This window comes from Gastrolobium bilobum, unplaced genomic scaffold (genome assembly GCF_033153095.1).
Source record: "Gastrolobium bilobum isolate Gb01-03AN ecotype WA unplaced genomic scaffold, APGP_CSIRO_Gbil_v1 utg27635, whole genome shotgun sequence".
Classification (NCBI taxonomy): Eukaryota; Viridiplantae; Streptophyta; class Magnoliopsida; order Fabales; family Fabaceae; genus Gastrolobium; species Gastrolobium bilobum.
Window position 1 is genome coordinate 101516 of NW_026896329.1, and position 12735 is coordinate 114250.

The 12735-nt window shown below is 31.0% G+C and overlaps 1 protein-coding gene across 1 annotated transcript; it reads left to right on the plus strand.

The window, feature by feature from the left end:
- Positions 1–1896: 1896 nt before the first annotated feature.
- On the plus strand, positions 1897–4759 carry LOC133298978 (protein DETOXIFICATION 19-like). The gene is made up of 7 exons (XM_061498361.1): positions 1897–2191; positions 2795–3339; positions 3535–3621; positions 3715–3771; positions 3875–4113; positions 4206–4324; positions 4471–4759. The coding sequence occupies exons 1-7, from the start codon at positions 1901–1903 to the stop codon at positions 4597–4599; spliced, it is 1467 nt and encodes a 488-aa protein (XP_061354345.1). The 5' UTR covers positions 1897–1900; the 3' UTR covers positions 4600–4759.
- The last annotated feature ends 7976 nt before the right edge of the window (positions 4760–12735 follow it).

Here is a 12735-nt window from a genome sequence, read left to right on the forward strand (position 1 = left end):
AGTCCGGATCAAACAATTAATAATACAATAATCTCCAAAAATAAAAATTAATAATACAAAAAATTGTCATGTGATTCAACCACTTATTTTATTTTTTGATTTTTCCTGATAAATATTTTGTGGAACTAAGATTCAACCTCAAACCAGTTATCCTCATTTGTTTTCTCCTTAACTTTAATAATTTAATTTTGTCAGGAAACCAATATTGAGGTTGTTAGTCACTCACTAAAAGCAAGTCCGCACTAAATATAAAGCAATAATCATTCATAATTTTTTTAAGTTTATTAATCTAATCCAGAGATTTATTTAAAATTATTAGCCAAAAGTGAAGATATATAATCACTCAACAAAAAAATAACATCTATTTGTGAGTTTTTTAATTTCAAATATTTAATATATAATTTCATTTAAAATTGTTAACTACTTCATAAAAGCAAAAAATAACATAAAAAAAAATTAGTTATTACAAATTTTTAATAAAGATATTTCTATGTATTAAATAAAACAATATATTTTTTTATTGAAAAATTATATAATCGATTTAATAATTCAAATTTTTTATGTCCTTTAAAATTAACTATTATTGTACTAGTCAGCTTACCCAAAATAAAAAATAAAAAATTGTACTAGTCATTTATTTTCCGAAATATATATGCTAGAAAGAAAAGTTTATCTATTAAAAACATTCAACAAATAAGGACAGAATTATTTTTAAGTATTTTAAGTTCATGTCTTTTCATTTAGGTATTTATTTTTTTCTTGATCGTTTCATTCAAGTGTTATTATTTGACATATGTAAACATATTTTTAAAATTATCTCTCGATTAATCACTAAAAAAGTCGAAAAATATTTCTAGAGAATTATTTCATATAAGATTGTGGTTGATATAAATTTTATTGCAACAATTACTGTTCGAAACAAGATAATCATATTTTTTATTATGGTTATTCAATTATAATTTATGATGAAGCTCTTAAAGTAAGGAGTATTTACAATAATTTTCTAAAGAATATACTGTGAACACTATAGTTTGTAAAGAAACGACAAATTGGTAGGGTTTTTTTTTTTCAGTAGATTATAAAAATGAAATTGAAGACTATAAGTTAGTCAATGAATTGTGAGATTGTAAAAAGGAATCAATCAAATTATCATAAAGTCCAAGATCTGATTGGGGAGAGAGCAAACATCCTACTCAAGTGGAGAGCATAATAGAATAATGAAGTTTTTTTTTTTTTTTTTTTTTTTATGTTGGATACATATAATGAAAATTTTAACTTCAGACAAAGTGAGCTAGTTAGGATTATGAAAAAGAAATTAATTTCTACTGTCATAGTTAATATTTATAATATAGAGGAAAGATATTGTGACAACCAAGTTGTATTACTACCAAGTGACTACCAATCAATCTTACTGTTAGATCGATTATATTGATCCAACGGTTATATTTATTTCCATCTTTGTATGGTCATGATTCCCCAAATTTAATACTTTATATTTATTTTCACCTTTGTATGGTTATAATTTCCCATATTTAATGCTTTCACTTTAAATATGGGGAATTATGACCATACAAAGATGAAAATAAATATAACCGTTGGATCAACATAATCGATCTAATGGTGAGATTGATTGGTAGTCACTGACACAACTTGGTTGTCACAATATCCTATAATATACAGTGTCGTCAAATATTTTATAAAATATTAACATTACCATTAATGTTTCTCGGTCATTTTCACGTTTATAGTTGTTTGACGGCATAGATATCGCCTATGATTTGAATCCTTCCTCGTATATATATATATATATATATATATATATATATATATATATATATATATATATAAGTACAGCAGTTAATGAAAGAGGAGCAAAGACAACAAAGAGAAGATACATAAGATGGCGGCAAGTAGCAGTTCTGATGGTACAGGAACACCTCTATTAGGGGCAACTCATGATGATGGAAAAGAAAACACTACACCCCAAGTTGGAGGATGGTGGAACAAAGTCCTTGACATGGAGGAAGCCAAGCAACAACTCATGTTTTCGCTCCCAATGATTCTTACCAACTTATTCTATTACTTAATCACTTTGGTTTCTGTCATGCTTGTTGGTCACCTTGGTGAGCTTCAACTTGCTGGTGCTACTTTGGCTAATTCATGGTTCAGTGTCACTGGCGTGGCAGTCATGGTAATTACTCTCTCTTGCTTGGAGCCATATGTCAAAACATGTCTTATTGTTGTTTCCTTTTTGATATGCACAAGCTTAGGAATTTGTTTATGTATGACAAATGCCTGAAACTGAATTGAATTTATGATTATGTTTGTCCACTGCCATATATAGGTGATAAAACATATCTATATCTATATTAATTGTTGCTCTGTTGCTAGTTTCAAAGTAAATTTTTGAAAGCCAATATAACAATAGCCTCATTAATGTTTAATGTTAGAGATATAATATAATACTATTAATATGTGTTTACCTAATAGCTTAAGCTTGTGAGAGAGTCCTTTCGTAACATAATATTAGAGCCTTTATGACACTTTCTATTATAAGTAAGTACCATTTAGGAACTTACATCTCATCTGATGTAGCGGAGATTAACTAGTTATTGTATCTGATCTGATCTCTATTTGTAAACCTGAATTATGGCTTCGTTTACCATGTGCTTAGTCAATGTTAGTGCAAATTTAACTACATAACATTGTATCGGAGCTCTTTGAATTGAATGCAACAATAGTAAATGTTCTTACATGTTTAGACTTTATGTTCTTTCCCTTATTCTTGTCTTAGGTTGGTTTAAGTGGGGCACTGGAAACACTCTGTGGGCAAGGATTTGGCGCAAAGGAATACCATATTCTAGGAATTTATCTACAAGCCTCTAGCATCATATCTCTTATCTTCTCTATCATTATATCCATTATTTGGTTCTATACAGAACACATCCTAGTGTTGCTTCATCAATCTCATGACATTGCCAAAACTGCTGCCCTTTATATGAAGTTTCTAGTCCCAGGATTATTCGCATATAGCATCTTGCAAAATATCTTAAGGTTTCTCCAGACACAATCTGTGGTATTACCATTGGTTGTGCTCTCAGGAGTTCCAGTGTTGGTTCATATTGGTATTGCATATGGCTTGGTTCAGTGGACAGGTCTGAGTTTTACAGGTGCACCAATTGCAGCTTCTATTTCACTATGGATATCAATGATATTGTTGGCCTTGTATGTCATGTATGCAAAGAAGTTCAAGCAGACATGGGAAGGATTTTCAATGCATTCATTACATTACGTGTTCACAAACATGAAACTAGCTCTGCCCTCTGCAGCAATGGTATGGTATGAGTCACTAAAAACTTTTTCACTTTGCTAACCCCTTTTGACTATTGATCTTTCGAAACTAAATGAGTAGCAGTAGCCTCATTTGCTAAAAGTATAGCATCAAGATTGAACACTATGTGCAATTCAAATTAAGAGAATATAAGTGTAAGATCCTTATATCATGAACCTTACTATATGTTTATATTATGCTAGTTTGGAGTATTGGGCTTTCGAAGTTTTGGTTTTCTTAGCTGGACTATTGCCTGACTCACAGATGACCACTTCGTTGATTGCAATATGGTAAGGTTCCAATAGCTTTATATTTCTGTTCCTGAAATGAAAATAGAAATTCATATAATTCATTGTTGTTAATCTTTACAAGAAAATCTGCAGTGCAAACACAGAATTCATTGCTTATATGATCACTTATGGTCTCAGTGCGGCTGCAAGGTTAGTTGGTTTAACATATTCTCTGCTTTGATTACATTGTTGCATATCTTATGAATCTCCATTCTAGTATATGTATTGAAAGGTTGAAATTTAACTTTGATAGCACAAGGGTTTCCAATGAATTGGGAGCAGGCCACCCAGAACGAGCTAAACATGCAATGGATGTCACTCTCAAGCTCTCTCTCCTCCTTGGTTTGTGTTTTGTTTTGGCACTTGGATTTGGTCATAATATTTGGATTAAACTCTTTAGTAGTAGTTCTAAAATCAAAGAGGAGTTTGCTTCAGTGACACCCTTACTTGCAATTTCCATACTACTAGATGCTGTCCAAGGTGTCTTGTCAGGTTTGAATCCCTCATTTTCCTTTAACATGTGCTGTTTCTGTAACTTGATTATTAACTTAAAATACTTAGGAAGAAATTTTTTAACACTGCAGGGGTGGCCAGAGGATGTGGCTGGCAGCATTTGGCTGTTTATGTAAACCTTGCAACTTTTTATCTTATTGGTTTACCAATATCATGTTTCCTTGGATTTAAGACCAATTTGCAGTATAAGGTATAATATTTATAGCACCTTCTGGTTATGTTTGTTCTGTTGCCAACAAGAATCATCTTGATTCTGTGGAGCAATCAAAAACATTTTCATTCATTAGTTTAATCATTTTTTTTTTCTTCTTCTTTTGAATTTGCTATATGATATAGGGTTTATGGATTGGTCTGATTTGTGGGCTGGTCTGTCAAGCTGGGACTCTCTTAGTTTTAACAAGGCGTGCCAAATGGACTAAACTGAAACTGTCTGGGGACAAAGACAAAGACCAACCACTTGTTTAACTGAATGCTTTCCAAACTAGAACTGAATGAAACAAACAGAGTTCACATGTGGACTGCATTTCAAGATGCAAAAGATGATAACAATTGGTGAACATGATTTTTGTATCTAAAACATTTCTTGCTTATATTCATTGAGAAAGTTGCAAACCTAGACACTAAATATTGACATATATATTATAACAAACTCTCCAACTAGGTGGTTTTGTTTTCATTGTATGCAGGGGTGGCAAAAAGGTCCAACCCGTCAGGTTGCGAGTTTAACTCGCCACAAATGGCGTGTTCTTGTAATTTAATATTTTCCTAGAAAAAATAAAAAACAAAACATTTTATTTATAATAAAAGTTATCCATATATTAGGAGTGTTTGCGGTCTGGATTGGAAGCAAAAATCATCCGATTCAATTCTTTCGGTTTGATCATATAATCATCCATTCGGTTTGGATTTTTTTTCAAATCTCATCCGATCCAATCCAATTTTTTTCGGTTTGAATTGGATCGATTTTTGATTTTTTGAAAATCCTAAAATTTATTTCATGATTATTGTGCAAATAACATCTTTTGTATATATTGATTTTGCAAATTTTTTTTTGAAATACAAAGCATTAGTAAACTATAATATTGTTTTTTTTTTGGCAATGAGATATGAAGCTCTGCAAAGATAAAATTTTGTTGATGAGATGTGACTAGATTTTTTCTTGGTTTAGTTGATGGGTTAATGGTCTTGTGTTTAGAAATTTTTGGGCTATAATTGAGGAAAGACCCAATTAGGTAGAGGGGAATTAATATATTGGATCAGTTTGGATTTGATCGATTTTCATCAACCCATCCAAAAACCGATCCAATCCAATTAAAATTTGCGGTTTTTTTTTTAGTTTTCGATTTTCGGTTTATTCGGTTATCGGTTTTTCGGTTTGGTCACCGCGATTTGAATCGGTTTGGATCGGTTGATGAATACCCCTACCATATATGGTGTCAAAAAAGAATTACTAAAGACTATCAACCTGAATATTAACATACATTTGGATTTGAGATTGAAAAAAATTAAGGAAAGTGTGAAATAAATTTGAATAATAATATAAAATTTATAAAATATTTTTTTTTAACTTTTCAATTTTTAAAATTCGCCAACCCATTATAAAACTTGATGGGTTGATATTTTCAACCTATTTTCAAGAAGTGGGCCAACCCAAACCATATTTTGGAAATTACATAAATGTGAATCATTTCTAAATGTGACATTACTAGAAAAGTCCAGATATCGACAAAATATATCGACGAAAAATATTTTGATGAAAATAGTGATAGATTTTTTGACGAAAATCATATTTTATAAAAAATAGAGACAAAACAAGATTTGGCGATGGAAATTTTTTACAGAAAAAATTCTACCGAAAGTTTGTACGAAAAATTTTTTTATCTAAATTTTTTATCTAAATTTTTTACAAGTTTCGAAGGAACATTTTTTGTACAAAATTTCCAGGGAAATTTTTTTTTGTTGAAAATTTTCGACCGAATTTTTCTCTGTCAAACATTTTTCACGGAATATTTTTCTGTCAAAATTTTTGAAAAAATATGTCATCAATTTGCGTGAAATTTTTTGACAAAATTTGTTATTGTCAAAAATTTGTACGAAAATTGTTTTTCAATCAAAATTTTTTGACAGAATTTTTTTCGTCGAAAATTTTGAAAAAATATATGTCATCAATCCACGTGAAACCTAATCCCATGTCATCAATCTATGAGAAAATTTTCGACTAAATTCGTTAAATAAATATTATGTTAATGCTTTATTTTTTGACCGAAAAGTAAGATTTTCAACATATTATTTTCCGTCGAAAATTTTGAAGTAAATTTATTTTCGTCAAAAATTTTGACGGATACTAAATTATGTCGACTCTGGATGAAGCACATTCAACAAAAAAATTCGTTGAAAAAGTATATTTTGACGAAAATTTCATCACTTGCAACGGAAAAATTGTCAAAAATATGATATTTTTTAGTAGTGTGAAAAGTACATAATTTTTTTTTAAAAATTTTAAATTTAATTTAACTTTTAAAATATAATAATGTTATTAATTTTCCTAAAAGGGAAAAAATTATAAAAATATCTCATTAACCCTTCTTTTTTTTCTCCCTTATCATATTTTTAACTCCGAAACAAAGGAAATGAATACTATTCATTTTCCTTTCCTTCCTTCCCTTCCATTTCACTTCCAAACTCCCAAACAAAGCCTAAGTGGGTAGGCATAATACCTCTCACAAAAATCGTCATGTGCTAATCCAATTCCATACACAATAAATAAGTTTTGCATAACTCTAAACTAGATTTATTTTATTTTATTTTTTCTTTCTAATTGCGTCAGTGAGCCCAAATACTGTAATTTTGAAAATGTAAACATATCATAAAATTTATAATATCTTTCTAAATTATTCCTTAATTTTAACAAAAAATTAGTATAAGTGTTATACAATAACAAGCCAGCCAACTTTTGTTTGTTATCTTTGACCTATAAAAATAGTTAAATATCTAACATTGTAATTTTTTTCAATCGAAAGGGGCAAGGCTCCAACAAGGAAAAGAAAAACAAAAACATGCACAGAACAACCAACGCAAAATAAAATTAACAACATTGTTAACAGAGATGAGGTGTCTGTAGCTCAAATGCGATCATCAACAATGAAGGATCTAATTTCTTCTGGCATGAGATGGAAGGTATGTAATCCTTGTTTCCTACGAACCGTTGAACCTGCCAACCAATCTGTACAAGAGTTATTTTCCATGATAGTGTGTGCAAACCGAATTGACCAATTGTAATTGAGGAGAGCTCGAATCTTAGCAAGCAAACTTGCTCACGAGTAGTATTACCCCCTGGGGTAAGTAATGCAAGAGCATGTTTTGAATCACTTTCCACTACCACATTCCTTCAACCAAGCTGCCACACATATTACAAACCTTTTAGAATAGCCCAAAGTTATGTCTGAAGGGGATTACAAATGGCAATGAAGTGGGAAAAACCCCTTGCCAATCACCACCATAATCTCTCACAAGACCACCGTATCTAGCCAAATTAGCTCGAACAGCTCCGTCCATATTCAATTTCATCCAACCCGTGAGAGGCTTGCTCCAACCGAGTTGTAGAGCTCTGAAATCATAGGGTAACTCAGGATTCGGTCTAGGGAGGTAAGCTGCTACAAATTCATTGACTAAACCCAGAATATGGTTAATAGTGGGTTCACTCTCTGGAAATCTGGGTTATGAATTTTCTCCAAATCCAGAGGCACTAGATTGTAATACAAAAATGATTTTTCCAAACAACACTAGAGGTCATATCCTTGCATAGATTATAAGAGAGTCATGTTTTTATATCATGAATGGAATAGAACTCCAAAGGTAAGGGCTGCATCTCCTCGGTTTGCCAAACTGATCTTGCATCTCAGCAATCACGCAACACATGAAGCAAGGACTCCACTTTATTAAGACACACATGACATCTATCAGAACCACTCCCCCATTTACTCGTACGATTATTGGTAAGGGAATTTCCACAAGCACTAGTCCAAATGAAGGTTTTGATCCTCTCTGGGCGATTCCAATTCCAATTCTTAGACCAGGTAAAGGAAGAGTCTTCATCAGGGAATCACATAATACCCTTATAGGGAGTGCTAACTATGAACTTGTATTGGTTTTGATCCCTCCAATTTAGTTGATAATTCTTGTAAGCCTTAGAAGGGGTTGGGATAACACTAATGCTGTTTGTAACACCCCATTCTAGACTGGTTTGTTAACACCAGAATGATATAAGCGCAGCTAATTAGTCAAATAAATACTGAAGCTAATTATATTAATTCATAATTAATCTTGTATAAGAACGTGACTAAACTTTTTCCATTCTATATTAATTTCTAACAATTACTTGCATGTCAAGTTAAGTACATTCTATATTACTTTTTCTTCTAATTATCTTATTTATAACTTACATACATGATTAATTACACATTTCATGAACTTTATCTTACTAGAGTACATCCTTAAGCTTAATGTCCCATCTTAAAATATACAAGTCTTGATATCTATATTATCAAATTACAATTATACTTGTCATAATTGACCATACTTAGCACTCTATTACTTATATTACACATTTCATGCAACCAATTTCTTTCATTACCTAATTAACCCTAACATAGGATCACATAGTACGATTTCTAGCTCAATGCATTTATACTAGTCATACATACATACATACATACATACATACATACATACATACATACATACATTATATTGCTTAGCACCTCATGGCATAGGCTATCATATACATGCCATTGTCTTAACTAATAATCAACCTAGTCAACATGTCATAACATCATATGACCAAATAATGCAATTACTCCATGCTCAAATGTACTTACTTATGTATGCTCTCAAATAAACAATAAACAAGATTATTTACTCATGGCATAGACAACCCCCATGCCCATCACAAATATAAACATAACACAAGTATGATAAATAGTAATCATGTCTCATAGAAGTATCCAATAACAGTAATGCATGTCTCATGTCATGTTAAAATCTCTACGCCGACCTCTTGCCTCGAGATACATCAACATCATGTAATTAACACATGAAAATATGTCCCCACACGGGGTGAGATAACAATCTCAGTAAACTAGGGGTTCTCAAAGGATTACTCTGCCCCCAAGTTCACTTTTCAGCATAATAATTATAAAATAGTATAATCGTAACAAAATAACGTATCCTCATAAAATAATATAATGCAGTATATATCATGTGATGTGTACAATAACAATTCTAATGGGCAGAGAATAATGTACGCATTATGCAACGTACCCAAAACATAAGGATTCCCCTTATGACCTACACTCAGGCATCACCATCTCATGTAGGTAAACACCATCACATCCATATATCAACATATTATATCACAAGTTCAATTCCAAATCATACCACATATATATAAGCGGATATCTCAATTTAACAAAATAATATATATATATATATATATATATATATATATATATATATATATATATATGAAAATAAACCATCCTCCTGTAGAGTTTGGTGGAACAAACAGGGAATTAACCCTGAGAACCGAAAACTTATCTGTTGCCGATATGTCCTCCAACAAAACCTTGGTGTCCAGACGATCACCAACACGATATCCAATAGTATCACAACCTATTTTCACAGTTCATAGACAATTAATATATATATTATAGTCTATAATATGTAAAAAGACTCTATCTCATTCCCAACTATCACACTTAAGGCTTTCTCCAAAGCCATTAGTGTAATTATTCAAGTTATACCTTACATTCGTTTCACAATGGCCCATACTTATTTCTTAAGATTTGATAACCTTAACACACCACTTAGTATTACAATAGAGTCAACAAATCATTTCCTTAAGGACCAATCCGAAAGAACTGACTCTATTGGCGAATTCGACGCTAAACTATGTTTACCATTTTACAACTGGTATTGCAACTCTTTACAAAAAATTCTAATATTTTACTATGTTAAATTAGACCTCTCAAGCTTTCTAACGACATATTATATGTCGTCTTTCGCAAACTGACTGCTGCAAACCAGACTTTCAAAAATTGGGCAGCGAATTTAAACTCTAACTACGATTGATACACTTATCCAATAGCTTTGAGATTTTATAGGATTATATCCCTATGTGTTATCTTTACATAGGTTCAAACCTCACTCAATTTGGAGCTCCGTAGCTCGAGATACTGCCATTTTACTAAACCATGTTTTTGCTGCACTAAGGAGTCGAATCCTTTTCGAGAAGGATTTGAATGCTTACTGATAGAAGCTAAAATTCATCATTTTAACAGTAGAGATTCAAATGCACTTCGAAAGAATTTAAATCCCACTTCGATAGAGGCCAAAACAATAGCTTCTTTTGTTGCACAATGGTCTTCTTAGGCCTCTACTATGCTCACATGACCTTTTAATCAATATTCCAACATGTTCTCAATATATTATCAACTATTAAAGCTTAGGTTACCAAATCCCTACTTTTACATCATTTACACATGCCCTTTCCAAGAAAATCTAAGGGGAAAGTGTTGGGTATTTACCTAGAACTTTAAAATAGAAAAAGGAAAGGATTTTCCTTTCTTTCTTCTCATGATCTTTCCTTGTGCAGCAAGGAGCACGAAAATGGAGTGACAAGATTGGTTCTTTCTCACCCAAAGGTTGGTTCTTTCTCACCAAGATGCCTTACCCAAGCAAGAATAGGGTCTCCAAGCTTCTAACAATGTCAAACTCCACCTTTGAGTCCTCTAACTTGAAATTAAAGCACTTAAGATGATATTTTTCTCACTAACACTCAAGGTTATATGTTGTTTCCATAGTAGGTTAAAGAAAGGTGGTGAGTGGTGAGTGTTTTTGGCTTACTTCAAGAGAGAAAATGAAACTATGGAGGGTGAGATGGAGAGACTATGGTAGGGTTAGAGAAATGAAGAAAGAAGAACATATGAGAGGCTAAAGGTTGTCTTTAGGTTATTTGACTTAACTTGGGCTCCAAGTAAGAATTCCCCTTCATTAACTCTCACTAATTCACTTATTTCCATCATCCTCATGAATTTTCTTATCAAAGATAATTTTAAACTATTAAAATGTTATTGAATAATAATTATTAATATATCACTAGATTTTTGGTAATTTTGCTCACAACATCTTTTATCGCGACATAACAATATTTTCACTTTCACAATAAAAGTGATTTAATTTTAAATAATTAGAATTCCCTACTAATATTAATATAAATATTTTATAGTCATTTTAACTCCATAAAATTTATGGAGTAATAATCACTAATTATCTTTAACTTTCGGGTGATTTTGTCCATTGTATTTTTACTTCGAAACACTCATTAATTACCCTTTTCTCAAAACGGTGATTTAGTTCAACTAATTAAATTTCCCATCTAATTATTCTTATTTAATTATTATTTAATTTCTAAAATTTTCATTTAACGTTGCGATTTCTTACATTGTAATCACATCTCCATCAAGGTATTCATGCAAAAAAGAAACATTGTAAATTTTCTTGTTTATAAAGACCTATGACAAAATAATAAATTGAATTAAAAAATTATAATAAATTATTAAAATAACTTTTTTTGGTAAGTAAATAAAATTTAAATATGATATAAGCCCTATTATTATTCACCGATTGTAATGCTAAATCCCATTATTTTTATATCTAAAGACGGTTTATTAAAGAATTGTTGGCTAGTTAAATTCCGGAATTTGACTTATTTAAATAATAATAGATTTGATTTTTAAAAATTACAACTCTTGACAAATATAAAGAGATTTAAATTCAAAATTGAATTAGTCCACTATGTAAAACATAGTTACGCTTAATGGTGCAATTTATGGGTTCTTATCCTATGACTTTGCTAGAAAATTATGATTTTCTTTCCTTTAACCAGATATAAAACATTTAACGCCGTTGAAGAGTAAAACCCCAAGCCATTCCTCATGCTACTTCGACAACAATTCGGGGTGCAGATTTTGAGATCTGTTGTAGTTTGAGCATTGGAGCACTATCACATCACTGGCCCAGAGATGTCACTTACAAGTGATAAATAAATGGATAGGCTCTTTTTTTAATGAGTTTAGTTTTTTTTTAAGAAGTTTAACGTTTCTCATAAATAAATTTATTTTTTATACACTTATAAAAATAAAGAATTCATGTGAATCTTATAATTTATAGTGTTCAACAAGCAAGAATTCATGTGAATCTTATAATTTATAGTGTTCAACAAGCAATCAATATTTTACCATCAAGGATATAATACTCTTTGTAGTGGCGGTGCCACATAAGAAGAAAAAAAAAAAAATTCACATACTTTTATATATTTATAAAAAATAAATTTATCTCTTACTGCATGACAAATATTAAACTTTTTTAATTTAATATAACTTTATATTGATTTTCTCCGATACCAATCCGCATGTTTCACGAGGTATTAGAAAGTTTGTGAATCACTGTCATCACACGTGGAGGGTAGCTAGAATCATGCGATGTCATAAAGTTCGATTGTTTTGTTTCATGGTCCATATTCACCGATCTTTTAGGCGCTGT